This window comes from Mercenaria mercenaria, chromosome 4, assembly GCF_021730395.1.
Source record: "Mercenaria mercenaria strain notata chromosome 4, MADL_Memer_1, whole genome shotgun sequence".
Lineage (NCBI taxonomy): Eukaryota > Metazoa > Mollusca > Bivalvia > Venerida > Veneridae > Mercenaria > Mercenaria mercenaria.
Genome location: NC_069364.1, coordinates 81,531,302 through 81,557,704, shown reverse-complemented (window position 1 = coordinate 81,557,704; position 26,403 = coordinate 81,531,302). Strand labels below are relative to the sequence as shown.

Below are 26,403 nucleotides of genomic sequence, written 5' to 3'. Positions count from 1 at the left end.
ATGACAGAATTCAAACATATATATCATTAATTATTATTTTTCAAAAGGAAATTAAAACACTTTTGCGCGTTACGTCTTGTACCTGATTGAAAATCGGCATGCGCACTGGAAATTTGTGCATTCGGAATTTCCATGTCCTAAAATTTTGTATGTACACAGGTATTTCTTTAATAAATCGTATTTTTAGGGTTTATGATAGAATTCAATCATATCTCAAATAAATAATTAATTTACAAAAGGAAAATAAAATGCGCAAAGCATTTTTATACGAAGCTGAAAATTTGTTGAGCGCACGGGAAATTTGCGCACTCGTGGATAAACCACAATCGCCATACTTCTGTTAGCTTTTAAATTAAATAAAAGCTTATCATATTCAACTGCACTTACCTTGTTAGACATTATTTGTCACATGTCACTTGTGTGTGCTTACAAATAAACTGATTAATTGATGTAATCAATAGGTGTGATAATCCAATCAAACTCTATCAGGACTAATCAGAGGCAGAGAGAAATGTCCTGGGGTCGAAATGTCTTGGGGTCGAAACGTCCAAGATTCGCAAACAAGTAGGCCTACAGAAAGAAGTATAATACACAATCTATTTATTTTTATAGCTCTTTGGCCTACAAAATAAGCTCATGTGAGCTTTTGAACCGACTACAGAACAACATATAGTATATATTAAAACAATTGTATAAAAAGCTGCAATTATAATGTGGAGGTTAATGTTAAGAAAAGAAATATGCAAGTAAAATAGCAACGAGCACATTATGAAAATAAAATATTTAAACATTTAAAACTATGAAATTAGCCTATCTAGGGTGTCACTTAAAAGGGGAGAAATGAATCTCAGAAAGCTTTAATAAAAATTGTTATATAAAAGTAATACAGTGTAACTGGTTGTGTTTTTGAGCATAGAGACCAATGAGTAATGTTTGCATCAGAATTGTAATTGTAATTAAAGGTCAGAGACCACCAATTCAAAAAAGTACTTAAAGGGCCGACTTGGTTCTCCAGGCAACTTTTATCAGTTATCTGCTTACAGCTATAACATGGAAATTTAATGGCCATTACGCCCAGCATGAATTGCAAGAGAGCAATTAATTTGGTCAGTTTTCGGAATCAGGTGTCTGTTGTTACATGTTGAAATTTCACACCAAGCATGTATGCTGTATAAATATCTCTGACAGAATACAAAAGTTGAACTCTGAATCTCAAAAAATACCCCCCCCCCCCCCCAAAAAAAAAAAAAAAACAAGATAAAAATAAACAAATTAAACTATTCAGCACTAACGTTATTATGACGTTACGGTATTTGTGTCAAACTAAAAAAAACATGAAGTAATGCAACTACTTATAACACAAAATAAACTACAATAGTGTACGTTTATTACTGTTTCCATGTCGTTATCCATTCACTTGTCCTAATTGATTCGGAGGGGCCTCCGTGGCCGAGTGGTTAAGGTCGCTGACTTCAAATCATTTGCCCCTCATCGATGTGGGTTCGAGCCTCACTCGGGGCGTTGAATTCTTCATGTGAGGAAGCCATCCAGCTGGCTTACGGAAGGTCGGTGGTTCTACCCAGGTGCCCACTCGTGATGAAATAATGCACGGAGGGGCACCTGGGGTCTTCCTCCACCATCAAAGCTGGAAAGTCGCCGTATGACCTAAAATGTGTCGGTGCAACGTTAAATCCAACAAAAAAAAAATAAAAATTGATTCGGCTTATTATATTTCTAGAGTATATTATTATTCATTATACATGTATATTGATATTATCTTTCCATGAAATAAATCCATTTCATTGGGAATATTTGATATGTAATTTATTGTAAATACATTTATTGTTACATATATGTAAATTTACTGTATATTATTCTTTTTTCATCCGTTTTTTAATTTCATTTTATACATGTATATGCGCAGACATTTATAGTTATGTAAATAAATTACTATCTGGCCTTTTCTTCATCATTTTGGGAATGCAACTAAAACCAGTGGAATTGGCATAATGCTCTTGTGGAAATATTTTCAAATTTCAAAATCTATGTAAAAATATTTTTTGTGTAAAATATTAATAGATTGCATAATAAAGCATTTCAGTAATTGTTAAACAGCATAACTGTTCCTTTGGTAACCAAAATATACATAACATTTATCAAAACTATTTTAAAACAGCAAAAAAAAGGTAACACTCATTTTGGAATCTGGAATAAAGACATGTTGTTTTTATGCTTTGGGAGTACCTCCTTTTACGGGGTGGTGGGGGGGGGGGGGGTAGATCTATAGGGGGAAAGCCCTGACTATTATCACATTCATAAATTGTGTTATTTTGTTTGTTTTGGGTCTAATGCTGTTTTTCAACAGTATTTGTATTTCAATCATGTAACGGCGGCGGGCAGTTAACCTAATAAGTGTTCCTGGATTCTGTACCGGTACAAACCTGTTCTCTTGATGTAACCCCCAACTTCTCCACATGAATTATCAGAGTAGGAGGTCGAATGATTTCAGACACAATGCCTTTTATCAAACCGTCACGGAGACCATACGCCCTGCCCGGGAATTGAACTGTCGGCCCCATGATCCGTAGACCAATGCTCTCCCTAGTTGTCTTATATCTATTGAAATAAATTTCTTTCATCACATTCATCTCAGTCATGCACATAGATAGTAATGTACGGTGTCACCTCAAAAAGGGTGACGAAATGACCAATTTGAAACCACCGAGGGGAACGAAACGACCAAATAGGGGACGAGTTGACTGGGAGACGAGTTGACTGTAAATCCATAATTTTCTGATATTTATGTAAATAAATTACTAATATCACATTTAATTACTTTGAAATAAATAGATCTTAGTATGTGTTTCATAAAATCTAACCCCAATGATGAAAACGATAAAAGATATATTTCAGAGAAACAGAAACTCAAGTACTAAGTAGTGTGGGTTTTAGTTCCCAGACCTAGTGATTGTACTACAAAATGATACACAGTGATTGAACTGTAAATTATCGAATTACTGGTATAATTATAATTTTTTTTACACATGACATTTGAATGAATATTTTTTTCTGTATCACAAGTGCAATTCCACACTGGAGCATGAACATATTCTCTGAGAGGAACCCAGATGGTCAGACAGCAACCATGTCCAGCATTATTGCCTTAGTGTGTACCTGGTAATGGCTGATCATTGAAATGCGATAAACATTATGATAAAATGGGCATTAATGTCAGGGAAAACCACAAGACTCTGGAAGCTAATTTATAGCCAAGTCGGCCCTTTAAAAAGAACTTACTGGGAATGAGGTAAGTGTATACCTGGGAATAAGGTAACGTCTGTGCGTTCTGATTGGTCAGTTATGTAAACAAACCCAGGAAGTGATTATTTTTTTCAAAATTGATATTTTTTCACTGCATTTACAGTATTTTATTATACATTTTGACAAAATTTGCTACATTTTATGTGTATTGAAAAAAAGTTTTATCAAACGAATTTCTCCCGCCATGTCAATGATGTAAACAGGGAGTCATCTCATTCACACGAAAATTACTTAAAAAAAAGTATCACTATTCATATGTTTTTCGTCCGATATTTTGGTAGAACTAGGATAGTTCTTGAAAAACTTGTAATTAGATATACATGTTTCGATGTATGGAAGGCCGTACACGCCATAATGTTACAATGTAAGTCCATGGGAAAACAATTGGTGGTCTCTAACCTATCATAGAGCTAAAACATGACTTTCGTCGGAAGCCATCACAGGTAATGTAAATGGCCACAAATCTGTTGTAAATGATGTAGAAAGACGTTTTCGTGCAAAAATAAACGTGAAATTTGATTTTTGTTAAATTTTGGCCTCTTTTTTTAACAGGTGTGCCCATTTTTATCTGAGCTTTTGGGCGAAAAAGGATCATCTTTATCTCTGTAATGTTAGAGAATGATCAAAATTATTAGACCTTATTTCTATTTTTTACGGAATGAATCGTATTTCAGCTTCCAAGTGAAATCAAATGCAGATAAGTGAAAATTTCACGTAAAAAATTGCAATCTGACGACGACAGGGACCGAGTCTGGGCATATAAATCGACAGGGGGTGACCTCAGTAAACTGTCCATATCTTTCTTAAAACTGAACATTTCTTGATGAAACTTTGTAAGACATCTGGTATTGGATCATGTTTCACAATATCACTGTAAAATTGGAAAATGTGACACGAAACATTCATCTATAGGTCAGAGACCACCAATTCAAAAAAGTACAGGGAACTTACTGGGAATGAGGTAAGTGTATACCTGGGAATAAGGTAACGTCTGTGCGTTCTGATTGGTCAGTTATGTAAACAAACCCAGGAAGTGATTATTTTTTCAAAATTGATATTTTTTCACTGCATTTACAGTATTTTATTATACATTTTGACAAAATTTGCTACATTTATGTGTATTGAAAAAAAGTTTTATCAAACGAATTTCTCCCGCCATGTCAATGATGTAAACAGGGGGTCATCTCATTCACACGAAAATTACTTAAATAAAGTATCACTATTCATATGTTTTTCGTCCGATATTTTGGTAGAACTAGGATAGTTCTTGAAAAACTTGTAATTAGATATACATGTTTCGACGTATGGAAGGCCGTACACGCCATAATGTTACAATGTAAGTCTATGGGAAAACAATTGGTGGTCTCTAACCTAGAGGGCGTGGACGGTAGCATGCATTTCCACTACCGTCCATGAACAGGCTCAATCAAACCGAGCCTGCAACATTTTCGTTTTTGTTGTGTTGAGCGACCTGTGGAGTTTCCACTTTTTCTATTTTGTTGCCTACAAGGTCAACCTTAGTCCCTCGGGCATTTCTTGTAAAATAATATAAGAGAAGGCACTACTACAGTTAGCGTGGAAGTGTATAAAACTAATTTTGGCCACATCCTGTACGCGGGAAAAAGTTGCTTCCCTTAGACCCTAGCTTTTTAGCCAATCATATTCGTCTTTATATATTTATGAAAATGTCGAACGGACGCGGATCAACTATTGACACTAGAGGGGAATTAAACGAATTGGTCCGTAGAAGAGCAGAAATTGCGGTAATTCAGACTAACGTTATTTTTTTGGTTAAATTCTACGAATTTACTGGTCAAGAACTCTCCATACGGAGCCAGATTGACTTACTCAAAGAAAAGAAAAATGCAAATGGCGAATTAGGTCAACGTGTGACGTCATTTCACTTCCGGGTATTCCCATGAAAGGGAATTCCCTCAAAATCATGTCACTACAATAAATAATATTCCCTAGATTCTATATCATGTATATAATAATTTTGGCCTGATTTTAATAATACATTTATTATTATAGCTCTTTGATTCTATATAAAAACCAACGTCAAACGGCAGCATGTCAATACATGTGATCAGCTGTTTACCCTTACAGAAGGAAAAGGCCTGCTGCGTACTCTTGCTGTGTACATACAGCGTATATGATGCGTACATGATGTGTACTGAAATCAAGGGCTTTAAATAGTACGCAGGATATACACCGCACATACACCGATAGTACGTTTGTAGTACACTTTTGACATGCAAATGAGCTCTGCCGCGTACTACTTGCTGCGTACATGCTGTGGACTACATAGTACACAGGATGTACGCTGGAGGAATTTAGTATGCGGGAAATAGTACGCAGCATGTACGCGGCACATACACTTTTCACATGCAAATGAGCCTGCGGTGTACTACCCCTGCGGCGTACATGCTGTGTACTCCTGCGGCGTACATGCTGTGCACTCCTGCGGCGTACATTCTGTGTACTCCTGGCCCGAGTCCTGCGGCGTACATGCTGTGTACTCCTGCTGCATACATGCTGTGTACTCTTGTGGCGAAACTGCTGTGATAATGTAAATTCCTTACCCCACCAACTTTCTTATGCAAATGCTGATCATTTGGACAGAAAAAAACAGAAAAAAGATAAGTGACATGCATCAATAAGTATATACTCTTACCAAAATAATGTAGATTGATGTTATCAAATAAATTAGTATGCTTTTCTTCATCCTCTTTTCAATGAAATAAATCAATTTTTGTAGCATGTAATTTGGTAAACATCTGAAGAAAATGGCGTAACTGCATCAAGGGGAAACAACTTTAATGCAACTAAATATAAGTGTTATAAATTTCGAAGTATCTGCGGTGTACATGCAGTGTACTATTTTCTTGTACAAGTCCCTCCTGCGTACATGCAGTGTACTCCTTAAATTTTCAGAGTCTGTGCTGCGTACTTGAAGTGTACTAGTGACCTCCTGCGTACATGCTGTGTACTGGTCGAAATAGTACGCGGCATGTACGCGGCATGCGGTGTATGTAAAATATACTCCTCTAGCGTACTACTGTGTTCGCGGCATATACACAGCAAATACGCAGCATGTACGCCACAGAGGCTTGCTTCTGTAAGGGTAGACCAATGAAAGCTATGACTATGATGACCCCTACTTTTCTCTAAAAAAATCATTTTATCAGTTTTATCATAGGCAGCAGCTACTATTAGGTAACCGTAATCCTAGCCTCCGATTCTAGGATTACGGAAGTTCCATATTCCTTGACACACCTATGAGGATAGGCTAGGATTACGGAAGTATTTTAGAGGCATCAGATATGTTAAGACATGCATAAATGATGTTGTAAACTTACTCTTTTTCACTTAAACAGGTCGGAGATTTCCCCTGGATTGAGAGACAGTTTATAGATCTAAACACTGTCTCTCGTTTGAAAGACAAAATGTCTTTCGATCGAAAGACTGTATTTAGCTTAAGTGTTGAAAAAACATGAAATCATTATTAAAACAATCGTTTCTTTACAGTCGCTTTATTTAATCATTGAAACAACATATAAGACTCAATGATATCTAAAAACATTCATGCAGAACCTATAGGCTGCATTTTCACTATAATGATAAAATTATGTCTGAACAAAAACTGTGTATTTGAAGGGATGAATATCATGTTTTCTTGGATTTCTTCTTTCAGTTAAAATGACCATAAGACTAAAATATTTACTTTGAGTCAGCAAGACTACGTTTGCAACCAACTATGATAACAGTAGTAAACAGCATCAACATAAAAAGTATGATAAGCTGTAAAAGAGAACAATTAAGTGTAAGAATGATCGAGTTATAACAGCAGGTGGCACAAATCTTCAGACACATTACTCTGTATTCAAAATGATAATGAAAATATGTATAGATGTCAACAATGACTGGGTTGTCAAGAAAATATGTATGTGAAAAAAACAAGCAGTACACATTATAGGACATTTATTATAGCTAGTTAAAAGTTCAGAGAAATAAACTGAATTTTGTAATGATTTACTGAAATAATGTAAACAGGTGCTATTAAGTTGTTTGTAGCATGTGATTTGGTCAACATCAGTGGTTGAGGCATAGTGTATTATTGTTACTGATCCCTACCAACTAATGAGTGTCCAGCTAATGAGTGTATTGTTATTGACTTCTCACCTTAATGATTATGTTAACACAAATGGATTGGTATGAAGCGATTATGAAAATATTTGAGGGGTATAGCTTATCTAAAGAATAAAATATATTGGTCTGAATCATATTTCCCAGTATTGCCCAGGAATAACCAGTATTTCCCGGGAATTCCCTGTATTTCCCGCCGTCCTGGGAAATATGAGTATTTCCCGCTTTAATGCCAACCCTGCTTGAAACTTAAAATCATTAAATGTATCTTTATCATCATCATCTGCATGTGTGGTAACAATACCCATAACTCTGATTTGTATTTTTGACCAAATTATGCCCCTTTCATACTTAAATTTTTTTACAAACTTTGTTTTCTGGACATAACTTTGGTACTATATAAGATAATGACTTGAAACTCAAAATATATCTTTACCATCATCATGTGCATGTGTGGTAAAAATCCCAATAACTCTGATTTGTGTTCTTGACAGAATTATGCCCCTTGGTGTTTCTTCCTTTTAAAGTTGAGGTCTCTTATTGATACATATATTCATTTTACTGTCAAATCGCCAAATAGTGGAGCGCGCTGTCTTACGGACAGCTCTTGTTATCAATTTTTGTAGCAAAATTTCATTGAAATGCTCATTTTTACCAAAATCTGACCAAACTAGCCCATTTGTATTAATATCTGGACAAATCTCAATTTTCGGCCACATTTTCGTTTAGGTTACTGGTTTCCCAGTAGTTTCCGGACCGAAATCGCTATGTTTTACCAGTAACTTTCAAACAAAACAAAGTAGAAACATAAACTTTTCACAGAAAAAAGCTAGGTTCTTGGTAAACACCATGCAGAATTTGTATTACACTTGCGTTCATTAACACAAATATAGATGAGGCCTCAAAAGGGGCAACTAATTCCATTAATATCTCAGTTAGTCAAAGTAGTTTTCCGGACCTTTCATTGTAGCAGTTGTAACCAGTCTCTGTTAAATTTCCGATTTCGTTATATATATTCAAAATTAAAACATAATTCTAAGGCGTGATGATGATTTGAAATGTTTATTTCAAGAATTTAACAAATACTAGATTTGTAATACGCTCATTACAGTTACGTCTAATTACACATGTACGTCCGAATGACGTTTGCAACGTCACGCTAAAAATGACGGAACGTATTGAGTATACAGTTAATATTACAAAAAAAGGAATTAAGAACTTTTGATATAATTATAACAACTTTAAAAACAAAGAACAAGACAGGTCTCAAAATTAATAGTCTAACACTCGGGCATGGACACTGTTGCTAAATATTTGATTGATCTACGGTATCATAGGTAAATACCCGTCTATTTTGGTTCCTATTTTAATTGATAATTTAATTCCATAGTATAGTGAATAGGTCAATTTTTCCGACTTCCTTTGTATTATCTTATTACTATAGGAATGTTTTACTGTATCGCCTGCAAATGGAACATCAACTGACTGATGTTTACCTTCAAGGGGCCTCAATTTCTGCACATGCGCACTGTAACTGGAATTCCCCTGCAGTTGACAATCGCTTGTGTAAACAATCTTATCGAAGTGAGTTAAAACAACTGGGATATTTAAATAATAAATAAGTTGGTATTGCTAGGTTTTCACTGCTATGTAAAGGCAACAAAGGTCTAGATGATATGATATTGTTACCCAGATGCTTTACGACGGCGTAAAGTCTGTACAGCACGAAATGTAAAAGGTCCGGAAAACTACTTGGGTCCGGAAACTACTGGGAAACCAGTACACTACAATAAATAATATTCCCTATATATTCTGTATAAAACTGACATTTTTTTAAAGAGCTACCAAACATAGCTAGGCCTATTTCAGAGAACAAATCCTTACCTCATTTTAAAGAGTTATGATAAAACTGATATAAAATGAAGAGAAAAATAGGGTCATGTATCTTCTAAGACAGATTTCTCTTGTCACATTTACTTACTGTAAAATCCTGCTGTGACCTGGAAGTACTACTCGTACTAAATTTGAGTTTCACTTCACCAAATACAACCTTCTCTCCCATTTTTCTACCCAATTGTCAAAAATACATCCACAATGAAATTTAAACAGAAAACAGCTTTAATTTAGAGCTCTGTGGCCATGCCAAGTGAAAAATTAGTGTTCAAAAACCTGTCCGCCATTACGCAACTAGACCAGATGGCTCCCACGCTGGTTTCTTTACTATAATTAGACCTCATTCTGTATCTTATCATCTTCAGCATTTTAAGTTACCAGATCGCCCCCTATCAGTACGGAAGGAATGAAAATATATAAAGGGGCATAATAATTATGCAAAGTTATCATTCCTTCTTAATGTTATAAATCACAATCATGTTAATTCCTTATCTATAGGGAAGATGCCATGGTTACGCCATGTATGCCACCTTCAAGTGTGAAAAGGCACAAGCTAGTACTGTATTGCTGCGACAATCTTACATTTGTGAACTAACCAAGACTTGTGCTGTCATGGGATTAAAATTGTCCAAAATACTTAACAGACCTTCCAATAGAGTTAACTGTTAAAGCTGTTTCCAGGCAAATCTATGTGTGATCTGTCACCCAATGAAGAGCCTGTGCATTTTTCTGTTAAAACAATGTAATATTGGCATCATGTTGATTAATTAAAAGGCTGTTTAGAGACAGTGTGTTAACTTTTGACTGTCACTGTTCCATCTTGTCCAAATAATTTGACATCAGAACTGATTCAGAGATATTTTCGTGATAGCACAGAATCCCTCTCTTTACGTCAAAACCAGTAAAGATCTTTTCTGTGGTGAAAATAGATTTAGGTAAAAACTTGATCAGACAATACAAGATGAAACGATGAAATCGTAAAACAAAATAAAATGGAATCATTTTAAAATTTATGGTTTAAACATAACAGTAAAACGCGTTGATAAAGCGTAAACACTATATGTTTCATTTGTCTACCTCACTGTTTTTATACATGCCCGCCATTACACTCAGTACAGCTGACAGTGCGATTATTGATCATGTGACACAAAGCGGAGCAATGTAAAATGTGTGTAAACTTTAGGGTGCGTTGTTTAAAACAGTGACAAACCTGTATTGATTGGAAGGGAAAAGTGGACATTCTTATTTTCACTAATATATTTGTTTTTAAAATGCGATTCAAAAAATCGCCTTGTAGAATTATCTGAATTGTCATGGAAGGTTCACCAAAGAAATGGTCCTTCCAATGTTGTAACTTGTATGTGGAAAGATAATGACCTGTGCAAAAAAATTATCACAATATCGCGACTCGCGTTAATTAGTTGGACTATGTTCCGTTGACATGTCCAAACATATTCTGCATATTTTTGTTTGGAAATCCCCAGTGAAATCTGTTAGGAAAGTTTTCTAGTTCATACACTGTGTATTTGTTAGAATTACATCACTGATAATGAATTTATGATGACATTAGGCATGCAATAGCCCTGCTGGCCTTTTTTAATGGAAATTTTGTGTTTTGTATCTTCAATTTAATGTTTAATATGGACTGCTGTGTACAAAATGTATTGATAAATAATAGGAAGTACACAGTAAAGATTGAAATTAAAGGACGTGTTTAATGAAGATTGACATTTAAATTGGGCCTGCTAATTGTGGTTATTTATAGGAAATTATTAATTACTTTAGTAATTTAGATACTGATTTGTTAATTTTGTTTTTAGGAGACCCTTGCAAATTTGGAACGGCAGATATACGCATTTGAAGGTAGTTATTTGGAGGACACACAGCTGTATGGAAACATAATACGTGGATGGGACAGATATCTCACCAACACAAAGTAAGATCATGTAGTATTAACAATAAACATATCAAAGAGAATAAGATTTTAGATCAAAATGTATTTTATTAGTTTTACGCCCTTTTTTTCCACAGGGTATCTTGCCCCCTTATTTTCTTTTCAAATGGTATTTTAAAATTTCTACAGGGAAATTGCAGTTTAAATAAGTCTAAAATCAGCTGGGTAAGTCAATCTGGTAAGTACCTCACTGCATTGAATCTCAAATTTCATGAATTATAATTTCTGTGATGAAGGAATTTTTAGTAAAAATATGTTGTTGATTGATAACTTCTGCAGTGTTGGATGGTAATTTGTTTTAAACTGTACAATTATTATGAAAATAATTGATGTAAATAACTTAGAAGAAATTTTGTTTGAAATATGTGATACTTTGCTGGGCAACATAGACAAATGTGTCCAGTGTGCATCTTTTATTACAATATTTTATCTTTAGAAATATACTTTAACTCCAGGAATCCTCATCTAATGTATTTAACTGTACTAAAGTATATAAATAAATTGTGTCTGTAGAGATACATTCATAATAAAATGTTATAAAGTAATAGTTGTTTCCTAAAGAAACATCTGTTTTTCTTTAGAGTGGAACAGTAATTTTTTTGCTAATTTTTATAGCCAAATGCAGGTTGTTTCCCCTAGCCAAAAATAGGTATATTTTCCCCTAAAATTGTTATATTTTCCCTAAAAGAAGATCATATTTGCCCCTTGGAATTCAAAGAAATGTTCCGTAATATGCAGTGAATAATTTTATGGAAGTTGATGTTTGTATATTTTCCAACATCAGTTACCTCTCAAATTTACAGCTGTTAAGGATTGATTATTATGTCTTGCTTCTCATCAGGTGCCAAATCCATAGGGACATTTTTCGTTTGTTCTTGCAGATCTGTCACGAAAATCAAATTATTTGGATTTTCCCCTTTTTGGGGATTATGGCGCTATATTTTCCCCTTAAAGAAGTCACAGGTTTTTTTAAAAAAGTAAAAAATGTACACATTTATACTGTATTTTGCAATACAAATAATAAAATTTTGTTACTATTTTAAACCAAATGCATAGTACTTTTAATACACATATCAAGGGGTGAATGTGAAAGAAGTTTAAATGCTTCTTTATTTATATTTTAATAGACCTCTCTTGCATTTTCCCCATGATATATACGTTTTTAGCTTGACTATTTCGAAGAATAGGGGAGCTATCCTACTCGCCCCGGCATCGGCGTGAGCGTTAGCATGAGCGTCACACAAATGTTAAAGTTTGCGTACCACCCCAAATATTTTCAAAGTCCATTGAGATATTGCTTTGATATTTTGCATACTTGTTTACTATCATGACCCCAGTCTGTAAAAAGGAGGAGGCAAATCTATCAAGCATTTTGACTGAATTATGGCCCCTTTTCGACTTAGAATAAATGTTAAAGTTTGCGTACCACCCCAAATATTTTCAAAGTCCATTGAGATATTGCTTTGATATTTTGCATACTTGTTTACCATCATGACCCCAGTCTGTAAAAAGGAGGAGGCAACTCTATCAAGCATTTTGACTGAATTATGGCCCCTTTTCGACTTAGAATATGCTTATTGTAATGTTATAGTTTTACTCATAGCTTATATTATACTATCAAGCACTGAGAATAGTCGAGCGCGCTGTCCACTGACAGCTCTTGTTATTTTATGTTTATGTAAACTGTATGAAGCAGTTGTTGATATTTTCAAATATGAAGTTTGGGTAAGGTTAAATTGCCTTTTGGGCAACTAGGTCCAAAGAGTTAAGTTGGCACTAAAGTGCTTTTTATGATTAATTATCCAATATGTAGAAGATTTTCTGCAATTTGCAAGATTGTTGTATTAAGGAATTTTCATTGTTATTGTACCCCCCGACAACAAAGTTGTAAGGGGGGGTATACTGGTTTCAGGTTGTCTGTCTGTCTGCCCGTCTGTCTGTCCCTCCGTCCGAGCTCACATTTGCATACTTAGGTGGCTATAGGAACAATAGGTAACTGTACTTTTTCTTTGATGTCATTCATTCCGTAAGGCTTTTATGTGGCTATTTTTCTCTTACGTGGCTAAAGGAACAATAGAGAGAACAAAAGAGTAGCCACATAAGTATCCATATGTAGGAACGTCCGTAGACACAATCTTGTGCACACCATCTCTCCTTATCCCCTTGACACAATTTAATGAAACTTCACACAAGTGATCAGTAACAACAGTAGTTGTGCATGGGGCATTTTAGGTTCTTTCAGAAAAAAAATTTGCAGCGTTACGGGACTTTGTTTTTTGTTACTTTACTATATACATAGACACAATCTTGTGCGCACAATCTTTCCTCATTCCCTTGACACAATTTAATGAAACTTCACACAAGTGATCAGTAACAACAGTAGTTATGCATGGGGCATGTTAGGTTCTTTCAACAACAAAAATTGCAAAGTTATGGGACTTTGTTTCTTGTTAACATACTATGTACATACAGTCTGCATATGCAATTTTGTGCGCGCCTAATCTTCCGAACCCTTGCACACAATTTAATGAAACTTCACACAAGTGATCTGTGAGTACCAACCCTAGTTGTGCATGGTGCATGTTGCGTTCTTTTAGATAAATATTCTGCATAGTTATGGGACTTTGTTTTTTGTTACTATACTGTATACATACAGTCTATATACATACAGTCCACATAATTATGCAATCTTGTGTGCATCAAATTGCAATGTACTGTGTCAGTGCATTCGGGGGGGTACATTCATCACCTTTAGTGATAGCTCTAGTTTATCCAGCAAAAACTTCTGAAGCAAATTTTATCAGGCCTAGAATTTTTCAGGACTGGTCGTTGACTGCCAGAATTTCCCAATATAACTCTATTGGAAAAAGCGATATCAGGCTTTCAAATGTAGATTTTCAGGCTTTTTGTTTTTGACTGAATCCCAGGCTTATTTTATACATGTTCCGCCACCTTAACAAAGTTTTTTTCATTACAGAAACACGAACAGTAAAGCTGATAAAAGAAACAGAAAGTTTAAGGATGCAGACAGGTTGTTTTCAAAATCATCAGTCACATCAGCTTCGGTAAATATTTTTTAAATAGATTATCATGTAAATAGTTTTTTGACATAAACTTTCTGTTTATTCTTCAAGTTAATTGTAAAGTAAAGTAAATCAATGAAACTCAGCTTGACACATTTGATTTACACTACATGTTTTTAGTTTTAAATTTTTTTTTGATTCTCAATTTGTTAGTATTATTTTAGATTTTTGATGGGTTTTATTATGATTTCAGGCAGTAAGTGGACTACCTCAGGCAGATCAGCTTTCAGAAAAAAGTGAGTGGTAGAAAAAATAAAGACTGTTGTTTCTTATACATGTTTGGATTCTTGTTAGTTTTGATTTATTATTTATTCTAACATGGCTCGATTTGATTGCCTGTAAAACAAAGGAGTTCAAGTTCTGTATATTCTGCGATAAACAACGGTTGATTCACGGACCGTTAAGAGAGCATTATGATGTAAAATTGCCACATGACATCCAGTTCCTTACTACCCAGATAAATGAATCCCAACATAATTTTTATCAAAACGTTTCATTGAACATGTAAGAAAAAACAATTAAGGCCTTCTCGGGGTTTGTCATCATGGTTCATTGTTCAGGTGCTTAAATATTAAACCACTCTGGCTAACACACTCTTAGTTCAATTCCTGCGCATCTGAACTCAGAACCATGGTAAATTAGACAACAAACCACTTGAAGGCCTTGATTATTTGTTAAATGTGCTGACTTTATATGAATGGTAATTCAGCTTCACAAATTTTATCAATCCTTTGTGAGGTTTTGTTTTCTCTGAACTGCTTCATGCGCAGAAGTGATGCACATCAAATACTGGTATATGCAAACAAGATGCATATGTAGAGTATATTTGTTTCTTTCATTACAAGATTGAAATATCTGTCGTGTGTGAACACCAGATGCAATATTTTCATGAATGGTGTAGCCACGAGTGAAAATGTATGATACAGTGTTCATGAGTGAAAGATATCTTGATCTTACATGTAAAACAAATTTTTATTTTAGCTTGACTACTCGAAGAATAGGTAGAGCTACTGGACTCACTTTGTCGGCTTCCCGATTTGGTTAAATTTTTATATAAGCTGATATCTCAGTAACCCCTTGTGGGAACACACACTTATTCACTGTGAAGAACTGACTTACACTGCCCAGGTTCCACTGCACTCTGTTTTGTATTTTTTTTTTTACAAAATTACAATTGTATGCCCTTTTTTTCGACTTAGCAAGTCTTTGTATGTAATCTGGTGTCTCAGTACCCACTAATGAGAATGGATTGAAACTTCACACACTTGTTCACTGTCATGATGTGACATGCATAGGTTTCATAACACTATTTTGCAGTTTTATAAAATTATGCCCCTTTTTCGACTAAATATTTTCATTCAGTTGACAAGGCTGTTGAATAGTTGAGTGTTGATATATTTGATATTTTTCACTGTGCAAATACCAGATAAATTTCTCTATAATATTTCAATAATTCATTGAAAAACATGTAATAAAATTTAATAAATACTTGTGAATTTTATCCTTTACTATGTAGTAGGTGAGTGTCTAATAATCAGTCTATTTATTCCTGTTAATCAACTGCAGATGGTCCAGACAGTCCGGATTCACAGAACAACCAAAATAGTGCAAACACTCCAGTTCCACAGACAAATGGACACATGTCAAACGGAAGTGACAGAGAATCCACTCATAATCATTCATCTGGTAAAATATTGAAACCCTCATCCAGTAAAAGTAAAAAGGGAAAGAACTCCAAAAGGAATAGGTATGTAAGTATCTTTTAGAGTTACTCATTATTAGCCACTGCATGCTTGTCTGTATATATACTTTTTATTTTAGGGAAATCGAAGTAGAAAGATTAAAATAGAGAACCATTTAGTTGTTTCCCAGGTTAGTAAACTCTTTAGACAGGGGAACCAAGCTTGAACCAGAAGATGTTGTCAGTTAAGACCACTCTTAGAAAGGGAACCATACAGTTGTTACCCAGCTTAGTAAATCTTAAGACAGAGAACCATATAGTTGTTGCCCAGCCTGGTAACTGTTAGGAAAACAGCCATACAGCTGTTGAACAGCATAGTAGCTAAGCTGTCCCAAAAGCTTATGGTACTGATCTGGAGACTTTTTAAAAAAAATCTACAAGGTATCTTAGAGGATTGTCGGTGTTGGTTAAAATTTTTTTAGGTCCACCTTTTCTCAAATACTGCAGGAGCTACAGCTTTGAAACTGCACATTTGTTTATCATCATGATGGGACTACGTAGGCCAAGACCCATAACTCTGATATGCATTTTGATAGAATTATGGTCCTTTTTGTACTTAGAAAATTTGAGTTTCTTGGTTAAAATTTTTGTTTAGGTCACCTTTTCTCAAAAGCTATAAGAGCTACAGCTTTGGAACTTTACACACTTGTTTATCATCATTAGGGGACTATGTAGTCCAAGACCTATAACTCTGATATGTTTAAATTTTTTCTCAGAATTATGGCCCATATTGTTCTTAGAAAATTTGAACAATAACTCTTTTCTTACATATTGTCCAGTACTTGCAGACATGTGATAGCACCCTTAGGTGGTGCTGTTGTTTTACCTTTGCATTACTATTTTTTGTCTTGCACTTCACATGCATATTGAGAAGTTTTCACTGACCTGTTGAGGGCTACTGTAGAAAGTCACAAAGCCAGAAACAATGTATGGTTAACTGGTAACTATAAACTGAAATCCTGTTGAAAAGTGGCTGTAAACCCCACCCAGGCAAAGAAACAGACATTATTGGGCTAGACTTTTTTCATGTAAAAGTAATTTAAATTACTGTGGGCAATTAAGGTACATGTATTGGACCTGTAAGGAAAGGTAGCAGTTTTTTGTTTGATTTATCATTGTATTCTCTCTGTATGGGATTTCTGTTTTTCCATCTGGTGTAGAAAACTATGTTCTCGAATGAGTTGAAGAATATCGAAATCGCATTCAAGAATACATAATTGCTCTAAAATTGTCTGTTTTTATTGCAGTTCCAATACATTCTCTGTAACATTATATTGTATTATATGTACTATATATATTACAGACTTGAGTTAAAAGTTAGAAGAGGAAAAGATGTAAGATATGTTTTATTTTTGTGTCAAATATCACACATATTGCTGGGGTAGCATGCACTATATTACACATAAACTAACATCAAACAGTTTTAAGTATATTTTGGTGTGAAAGTTACCTTTAAGCTAATGACTAGCCTGGGAATCCAGTCTGACAATTTCTAAATTTTTTTTTCTACCTGCAAATTGACAGCCTGGGGAAACCTGTTTTCCGACCACCTATATTACATATTGCGGGTGTTTAATAAAGTACGATAACTTCTGAAAGCAATAATCCATGGCTAAAAATAGAAACGGAATTCTCATGGAAAAAACAGATCAGAATCGTGTACTTCGGAAGGTTTCCGAACATTTCCGGGCCATAGACAAATTACCAGTTTGTACCTCCCATAGCTTTTCCAGCAAGTTGTAACAACTTTTAAATATGTCAGTATAAACTTAAATTTGCGTCATAGCTATCAAGATGTTATTTTAATGCAGACCTAGTGATCTACAAAAATTGTCGAAATTTCGGCAGTATTGCATCGTTTTCGATTCAAACAAGCTCAAATATGATCACATGTTAATTAGGCTAATTATAGAAAATCGATAATCAGTAGTTACATGGAAATTCCTTCAAATTTCCCCAGGCGTTGATAATATCAGAAACTCAATGAATGCCAATTAAAACTAATTAGCGCAAATTAAGTGATATCTTTAATGCATAAATATTAGGTATGATTTCTTCTGACAAAGCACAAATATTAACAACGGCTTTCCAGGCTAGCTAATGACATGCATTCACAGGTTATTGGCACACTTGCATTTACATTTATAGTCATGCCAGTAACCACACAAGGCATGCCTTTGCAGTTAGTAAATGTACAGTATAAAACAAACTACAAAAAGCTCATAACTGTATGATTATTGAATGCCCGGTGTGGAAATATATTTCATGTAATGAAAGTAAAAAAAGTTTTAAGATTGGGCACGTTGTTTGACGACCAAACTGGTGTGTAGACGGCAACAAATTTTCTTTGTCTGCTTACTAACTTTTACTTGGATTATGATTTATATATAGAAATGAAACTTGGCATATCATACTAGATTATAGTAAGATCAAAATTGTGGACTATATAATTATGAGGCGGATGGCTGAAGGTTTAGTTTCCTGTTGCTAAAAACTGAAAAACTGCATTCTTTCAATAACTCAAGTTAGTAGTAAGGCTGTAGAAAGTTTATATAAATACCAAGGTTGGTATTGCAGTCCAGTGCAGTCTAGGTCAGTGTCGCTGCTACTGAAAGTTGAAAAAAGTCAGCTATAAATTAAATCGCATGAAACTCTGGTTATAGGAACCTTATATTAGTACCAAATGAAGGTTTGTTTATCGGGTCATTTGGGCCAGTCAGGCCAGTAATGAAATAAGGGAAACAGGTGTATGCTTAATAATGTTAAATTAAAGGTGGCTTTTTGCCTGTTTGTTGCATGTTGTGTTGTTTGTTCCTTTTTGTAGTGTGTTTGATGATTGATCCCTCTAGACTACAGTTAGTTGCTACACTTTCCTATTTCATGATGTGATGGCTGATAAATTGTAAGACCTCCTAAATCCAACAAAAAAAATGGACAGGGTGTGGAATTTTGTCTTGCAGCTTGCTTAGTCATGCCCTTAAAATCATTCATATCTCACAAAACAGTAATTGTTGTTTGGTCAAAACCATAAAATTTTATGCCCATGAAATTGAGTTCTGTCAAAGTGTGCAATTAGTGTTAAGGTCCTACTAAAATATTGTACCTGTGTTTTAATTCTTTGGCCCCCCCTCCTCCCCCGAAAACATTTTTTGCGTGGGGTGGGGGGGGGGACTTGGAGCTTGTCTGTCTTTTTGCACTTGGAGCTTGTCCGTTTGTCTGAATTTGTGTTGTGCACATCTCAAAAAGTATTTAACCCAGAGGCATCAAACCTTCACAGGATTGTCATTCAGCATGCAAAGTAGAATACCTGGTTTCACACAGTCACACCAGAGTTATGGCCTTCGAGTTAGTAAAAAAAATGGGCATAAAAGTTTGTGTGGCATGTATCTCAAGAAGTATTTGACCTAGGATTATGAAACATTTAATTAATAATAAGAATATTATTCAGCATGTGAAGTTTTGCACCTCAGATTATTTTTTAGATTTCACTCCGCCAGACCAGAGTTACGGCCCTTGACTTAGTAAAACAAAAAAGATCGCTTGCATCTCAAAATGTCATGAAACATTAGGGATTGTTATAGCATTTGAAGTTGTGCACCTGGTGTTTTTCATTTGGGATTGCACTTAGCCATACCAGAGTTATAGTCCTTGACTATTGAAAACTACACATTAAGTGATTAAAAGTTTGTGTTGCGTATAATCTAGAAAAGATTTGACCTGAAGTCATAAAACTATGTGTGAATATTATTCAACATGACTGTGAATTTTGAATGGCCCTTGACTTAGTCGTAAATGTATATTAAGGGCATAAAAGTTTGACCTTGAGTCTTTAAACATTAGAGTATTGTTATATAGCATGTGAAGTTGCGCAGCTGGTGTTCTGTTTCCAGACCAGAGTTATGGTCCTTTAGTAGATAAAATTAATTCTTAAAAGTATTATGTTGCATTTAGCTTAAAAAATATTCCACATCGAGTCGTGAAACCATATACAGTGACAGGGAGTTGGGAAACAGTATCCTCTGGAGACACCCTTCTAGCAATTTTGAGAGTAATTTGATCAAATGTACTGTTCTGGGTTGCTTACTCAAGGCTCTAATTTAACACTTGCAAACACACAAAATACCAGTGGGAAATAAAAAGCGTGAGTAGATTTTTGACACAGTTGCAAATATTTGTGAGTGTAAAAATTGAAAGAGAAATAATGGTGGTTTTCATTTCTGGATCTGCTGTAAACACGCATCAGTTGATAATAGTTTTACAGAGTATGCATCCATTGATGACGTTTTTCTTGTTCAGTGCGCATACTTGGTGGACTGGTTTTAATCATGGTCATATTTTATCTTAATATTTTGATACAAAAGTTGTGATTGCAAAAATAAGTTAAATTCTAGCCCTGTTGCTGTCCTAAATATTAAAATGTAAGAAGACGGTATAGGATTGGCCAAATACAAGATGGGTACCAGACATAGAAAGTATTCTCCTGCCAACTGTAAGTTGGGCACCACCCTTACAGAAGCAAGCCTCTGTGGCGTACATGCTGCGTATTTGCTGTGTATATGCCGCGAACACAGTAGTACGCTAGAGGAGTATATTTTACATACACCGCATGCCGCGTACATGCCGCGTACTATTTCGACCAGTACACAGCATGTACGCAGGAGGTCACTAGTACACTTCAAGTACGCAGCACAGACTCTGAAAATTTAAGGAGTACACTGCATGTACGCAGGAGGGACTTGTACAAGAAAATAGTACACTGCATGTACACCGCAGATACTTCGAAATTTATAACACTTATATTTAGTTGCATTAAAGTTGTTTCCCCTTGATGCAGTTACGCCATTTTCTTCAGATGTTTACCAAATTACATGCTACAAAAATTGATTTATTTCATTGAAAAGAGGATGAAGAAAAGCATACTAATTTATTTGATAACATCAATCTACATTATTTTGGTAAGAGTATATACTTATTGATGCATGTCACTTATCTTTTTTCTGTTTTTTTCTGTCCAAATGATCAGCATTTGCATAAGAAAGTTGGTGGGGTAAGGAATTTACATTATCACAGCAGTTTCGCCACAAGAGTACACAGCATGTATGCAGCAGGAGTACACAGCATGTACGCCGCAGGACTCGGGCCAGGAGTACACAGAATGTACGCCGCAGGAGTGCACAGCATGTACGCCGCAGGAGTACACAGCATGTACGCCGCAGGGGTAGTACACCGCAGGCTCATTTGCATGTGAAAAGTGTATGTGCCGCGTACATGCTGCGTACTATTTCCCGCATACTAAATTCCTCCAGCGTACATCCTGTGTACTATGTAGTCCACAGCATGTACGCAGCAAGTAGTACGCGGCAGAGCTCATTTGCATGTCAAAAGTGTACTACAAACGTACTATCGGTGTATGTGCGGTGTATATCCTGCGTACTATTTAAAGCCCTTGATTTCAGTACACATCATGTACGCATCATATACGCTGTATGTACACAGCAAGAGTACGCAGCAGGCCTTTTCCTTCTGTAAGGGCAGACATAGTATTGCACTGTAGAGTATGGTGGAGGGTTTTGTGCAGAATTATACAACATTATTGATAGTTTTTGTGTAGGGTTTTCTTACACTTCTGGCATATGTCTGGAAAATTTGGTAAGAATCATCAAAACCAAATATAGTTGTGGGTTATGTTAATACAACTCATTATATACTGTCATTATTGATATTTCTTTAACCTAGAATAGTTTTGTTGCATTATATTTGTGACATTTAGAAACAATAAAACTAATATTACAATTGAAACTCGGTATCTCAAATTCCAAGGGATTGAGCGTTTTACTAAAATGGTATTTTGTGCACAGGTTTTTGGGACAGGACATGAAAATATCTTCGAGATAGCCAGAATTTTGAGATAAGTGAGTTGGAGATATTGAGTTTCAAGGATATTTGAGCCGCGCCATGAGAAAACCAACATAGTGGCTTTGCAGTCTGGTCAGGATCCATGCTGTCCGCTTTTAAAGCCTATTGGAATTGGAGAAACTGTTAGCGAACAGCATGGATCCTGACTAGACTGCATGGATGGTCGCAAAGCCACTATGTTGGTTTTCTCATGGCATGGGTCATTTGTTTTACAAGCATTCAGTATTAATGTGTACTGATGTATTTATGTTTTTCAGGGAAATGACTGATAATGACTAGGCGTGCCAGTGTACATGGAGAAAGATGCAAAATATAACAAGATGATGGAAAGTTTTCACCTAATTCATGATACGATACAAAGTTCAAGCACCACTTTTTTTTCTCTCTGTCACTGTATTCTTGGATCTGTAATTGTTTTCAGAATATAAATGAGGAATTGATCTGACTTGAAACTCATATGCATTGGATTCTGCAGCCCGGAAAAAAACTTTTGCTGAGCTTAATTAAATATATATTATATAGAGCTGTAGTAAAGTTAGTTATTGTCAATATAGTTGTTCCATTACTTTACAACTTGAGTATGTTATATATAGTGGGAAGTTACATTCTGGATATATATTGATGTAGTGGAATTGCTATTTCTATTATTTTTGGCTCTCATCTAGACGAAGTGCGCGTGGTGGGATTATTTGATGTCTGTCCCTTCTCTGTCATCAATAGTTCTTCTTCTTCAATCGCCCTACACTATCACACCATTAGCCTCGAGCTTTATAATTGTTTTTTTTTAACAGTCTGGCATCTACATTTTTAAAGCCGTGTTAATCAGACATGGATATATAGCAATAGAGCCCAGACAAGTTTGGCTATAGATCAACTTTGACCATTACTTTAAGAGTAATAGTCATTGATATATCAAAAAAGCATTGATAAATCAGGTTAACATTATAGTACTTCCAGTTCTTCACTAATCCATTTTAAGACATGTATGACTTAAATTTTAATGTAATCCCATTAAGGGCCAGGTCTTATGAGAAGTGGAGGAATATAAGCCCTTAATTTTTGTGTGCACACATACTGTTGAAAAACTGCATTAAAAAACTGCATTAAACCCAAAACAACCAACCAAACAAAACATTTTTTTCTTCACCAGCTCTAATGATATTTATACAGAATGTGAATTTACGTAAAAGTTCTGTCGGATTTTGGCCAGATAAGACAGGTTTATCAAGAGTTATTTACCCTCTCTTTAGCAAAAATTGTCTTACCAATATTGATAATGCTTATCTGTTGCAAGTAAGATGCGGCCAGACTTTATTGAGCAAGAAATGCAAGTAATTTATTCGGTACAATTCCTGTATTATATCACATATATCAAATCTGTTTGGATTTTAGTTTGGTGTATTTGAGGTAGTTCTGCACGTTTGGATCAGAATATTTTCTACATTTTAGAATTTGATTAAACCCTGTATTTTCAAAACTTCAGAATATTCTTATAAAATTTGGCAAATTTTAAAGATGGGGTTGTGTTCTTGATTATTTGCTAGACTGATTTAAAAAAATTTGGACCCACACAAATTTTCATAATGAGCATCTGCGAAAATCACATTCTTTTACCCATGTGCCACCATTGATTCATACAGTCATTGTCATTTCCGTATACTGATTTAAGGCTTTATTCCACGATATCAGGATAATTGATGTGCTATTATTTCTGGTTTATCAAATGTGCAGAACTATCTTAAGTTAGGTCGCTGCCCTTTACTTTGAACTTGTCATTAAGAGCAGAAGGTGAGCGAAAGGGCTATGAAGACTCCTGTTTGATTAACAGACAACCTGCTTACAATTTGATTTGAAATCCTTTGCATTTTCAGTATTTTTGGACAGTCTGCTTTAATTCATATTTTAGGTGTGATGGGGAAATTTTGCAAATTATTTTTATTGCAAGGTCTTTCAGATTTAGAACACTTTGTTTTCAGTTAAAATTATTTTCTATTAACATGTAATTGTACTGTTCTGTTTTAGTATAAGTAATTACCTATAAGTTATCAATGTATGACCACTGATTTAGGTTGGCAGTAGTAGGCACACTGTTTTGTAAATCGTAATGGTGAAAACCATATTTTAATTAAGATAGAACTTTTGGTTTACAGAAGAACATCCATTCTAATAATATGAAATGAATAAGAACCATTGTCGGCACCTTGCTTGATGGTAAGAGGTAACCAACAAGTTTTGTCGTATCTAGGATTCCATGCTGTATAAAAGCTTTGATTCCATACCTCATATTTCATTTTGATGTAAACGAGATGTGCAACCAAAATTATTAGTCTTGTTTGGCACCATATAAGCTGTCTGTGTATGTAAAAAAATAAATTTATTAAATGTTGTTTTTAATTTGCAGAGTCAAGTGAAATGTGTATTTAATCTAATGAGTGGAGTTAGCCTTAAAGATTTTTAATGAGTTCATTTTCTCATACATTTCATTATTTTTGTAGGGCATATAGAAAATTATAGATTATTGTCTGTTATTGTATTTCATTTGGAAGTTTTGGTATAAATATGTAAGATGCTTACCTAGTTCAGTGGAATATGTAGTCTTATGATTTACAGGACTAGAATTTTTTTATCATTTAAGAATGCCCACATTAATCCTATTGTTCTTTCTAATTATCAGAAGAATGAAAATATTTAAAAATGTAAAATTAAAATCTTTTCAAGTGCAACTTGAAAATATAAAAAAAAGTAAGATTAAAATCAAGCAAAACTTTACATTACTTCTGCAGATTTTTTTCAAGATACTTGTAAAATACAGGTAACATTCAGTATCTTGAATTCCAACGGAGCGAGCTTTTTACTTTGAGATAACTGAAAATTAACTTTAAATGTTACTTTATGCATGTGTTTTTGGGAAGGGGCTTGAAATAGCCGGGATTATAAGATAAGCGAGTTGCAGATACCGAGTTTCAACTGTATTAGGTCTGAAATAATGAATAAACATGTTTACTTCTTGTTATCAGAATGATATACTGTGACATCACTATTTTTGTGGGCATGAAATTTCTTGATTTTTGCCAACTGACTTTTTCATGATGATATGAATTTGTTGATTTCAACTCTGAAAAGAAAAAATGAACTGGATTTTTATTTTTGTTGTGATACAACAATGGAACCATGAAAATTAGTCCTCCACAAATATTAGTGATTTTACAGTATTGGAAAATACAGTTGAACTCCGTTTGCTTGAACTCGGATAATTCTAACGCCCATCTTTTGGCCCAAACTCATCGCCAGGTCCCGGCTAAATCACTGTATTATCTGTAATGTTAGATGGCTTGAACTACCTTTAACTGGAACAAGTTTTGCTTATCCTATCGAGGTTCAAGATAAAGTTTGACTATATAAGGAATAACTTATGATAGGTAGGTGTAGTAGGTCTGTCCATAACCTGATAGTTAATTTAAGATATACACGATAGTTGATTTAAGATATACACATTGTTTCCATTGCAGTTTGAAAAACTTGTATTTATTCTTAAATATCACTTTGCCATATTGCATATAAAGTGTATAGTTTTTGTAGGTTTTAATTTATATATGCTACATGGTTAAATTATTTTTGCATGTGATTTTCTGTCAAATATGTTAAACTTCTTGATAAAAGGAGTCACTAAATAAAGGAAAGAAAAACACAGAAATGAATTTTGTTGTTCATTTACATTATCATTGATAAATCAAACAATCAGTGATATTCATATACAATGTTGTCAGTGATATTCATGTACATGAACAATGTTGTCAGCGATATTCATGTACATGTACAATGTTGTTTCGTACGTTGTTTCAGACAGGCATGATGAGAGTCAATAACCCTTATCCTGCTAAATTTCTATAACTTGTCCATCTTTTAATTTGGACAGTACCATTAACTGTTAAAAGGGGTGCTTACCAAAAAGATACTGACTGAATGGCGAACAGTGCAGATCATGATCAGACTGCACGGATCTGCAGGCTGGTCATGATCTACACTGGTCGCAAAGGCAGAATTAATCATGCCCAGCATGATAAGGGTTAAAAAAAGTTCTGATATGAACTGAACGCGAGTCTTAAAATAGTCACTGTCTGTTTGATATGAATTAAGTCTGTTATCTGCCAAAGTTGAAAACCATTAATAATGTGCAAAACAATTGGCGGTGTCAGTATGATACAGTTCAGAGTTATTTTATTGTTGATAACGATGAAAATTATTTTGATATGCCTTTGTACTTATGTGGAATGTTAACCCTTATCATTCTGGACACGATTAATTCTGCCTTTGCGACCTGTGTAGATCAGTATCTTTTTGCTAAGTAC

General features: G+C 34.7%; 1 protein-coding gene across 4 annotated transcripts; it reads left to right on the top strand.

Annotated features, from left to right (window-relative positions):
* The first annotated feature begins 4,931 nt into the window (after positions 1 to 4,931).
* Positions 4,932 to 25,157, top strand: LOC123552285 (chromatin modification-related protein MEAF6-like). Of its 4 annotated transcripts, none has more exons than XM_045341824.2 (7): positions 4,932 to 5,084; positions 11,181 to 11,296; positions 14,292 to 14,379; positions 14,591 to 14,633; positions 15,964 to 16,144; positions 17,442 to 17,472; positions 22,312 to 25,157. In XM_045341824.2, exons 1-7 carry the CDS (start codon positions 5,001 to 5,003, stop codon positions 22,321 to 22,323), a joined length of 555 nt encoding a protein of 184 aa, XP_045197759.1. In that variant the 5' UTR covers positions 4,932 to 5,000; the 3' UTR covers positions 22,324 to 25,157. The 4 variants fall into 4 exon arrangements, with proteins under 4 accessions (XP_045197759.1, XP_045197763.1, XP_045197761.1 ...); XM_045341828.2 differs by having other exon boundaries at positions 15,964 to 16,148; XM_045341826.2 differs by lacking the exon at positions 17,442 to 17,472.
* Positions 25,158 to 26,403: the final 1,246 nt, after the last annotated feature.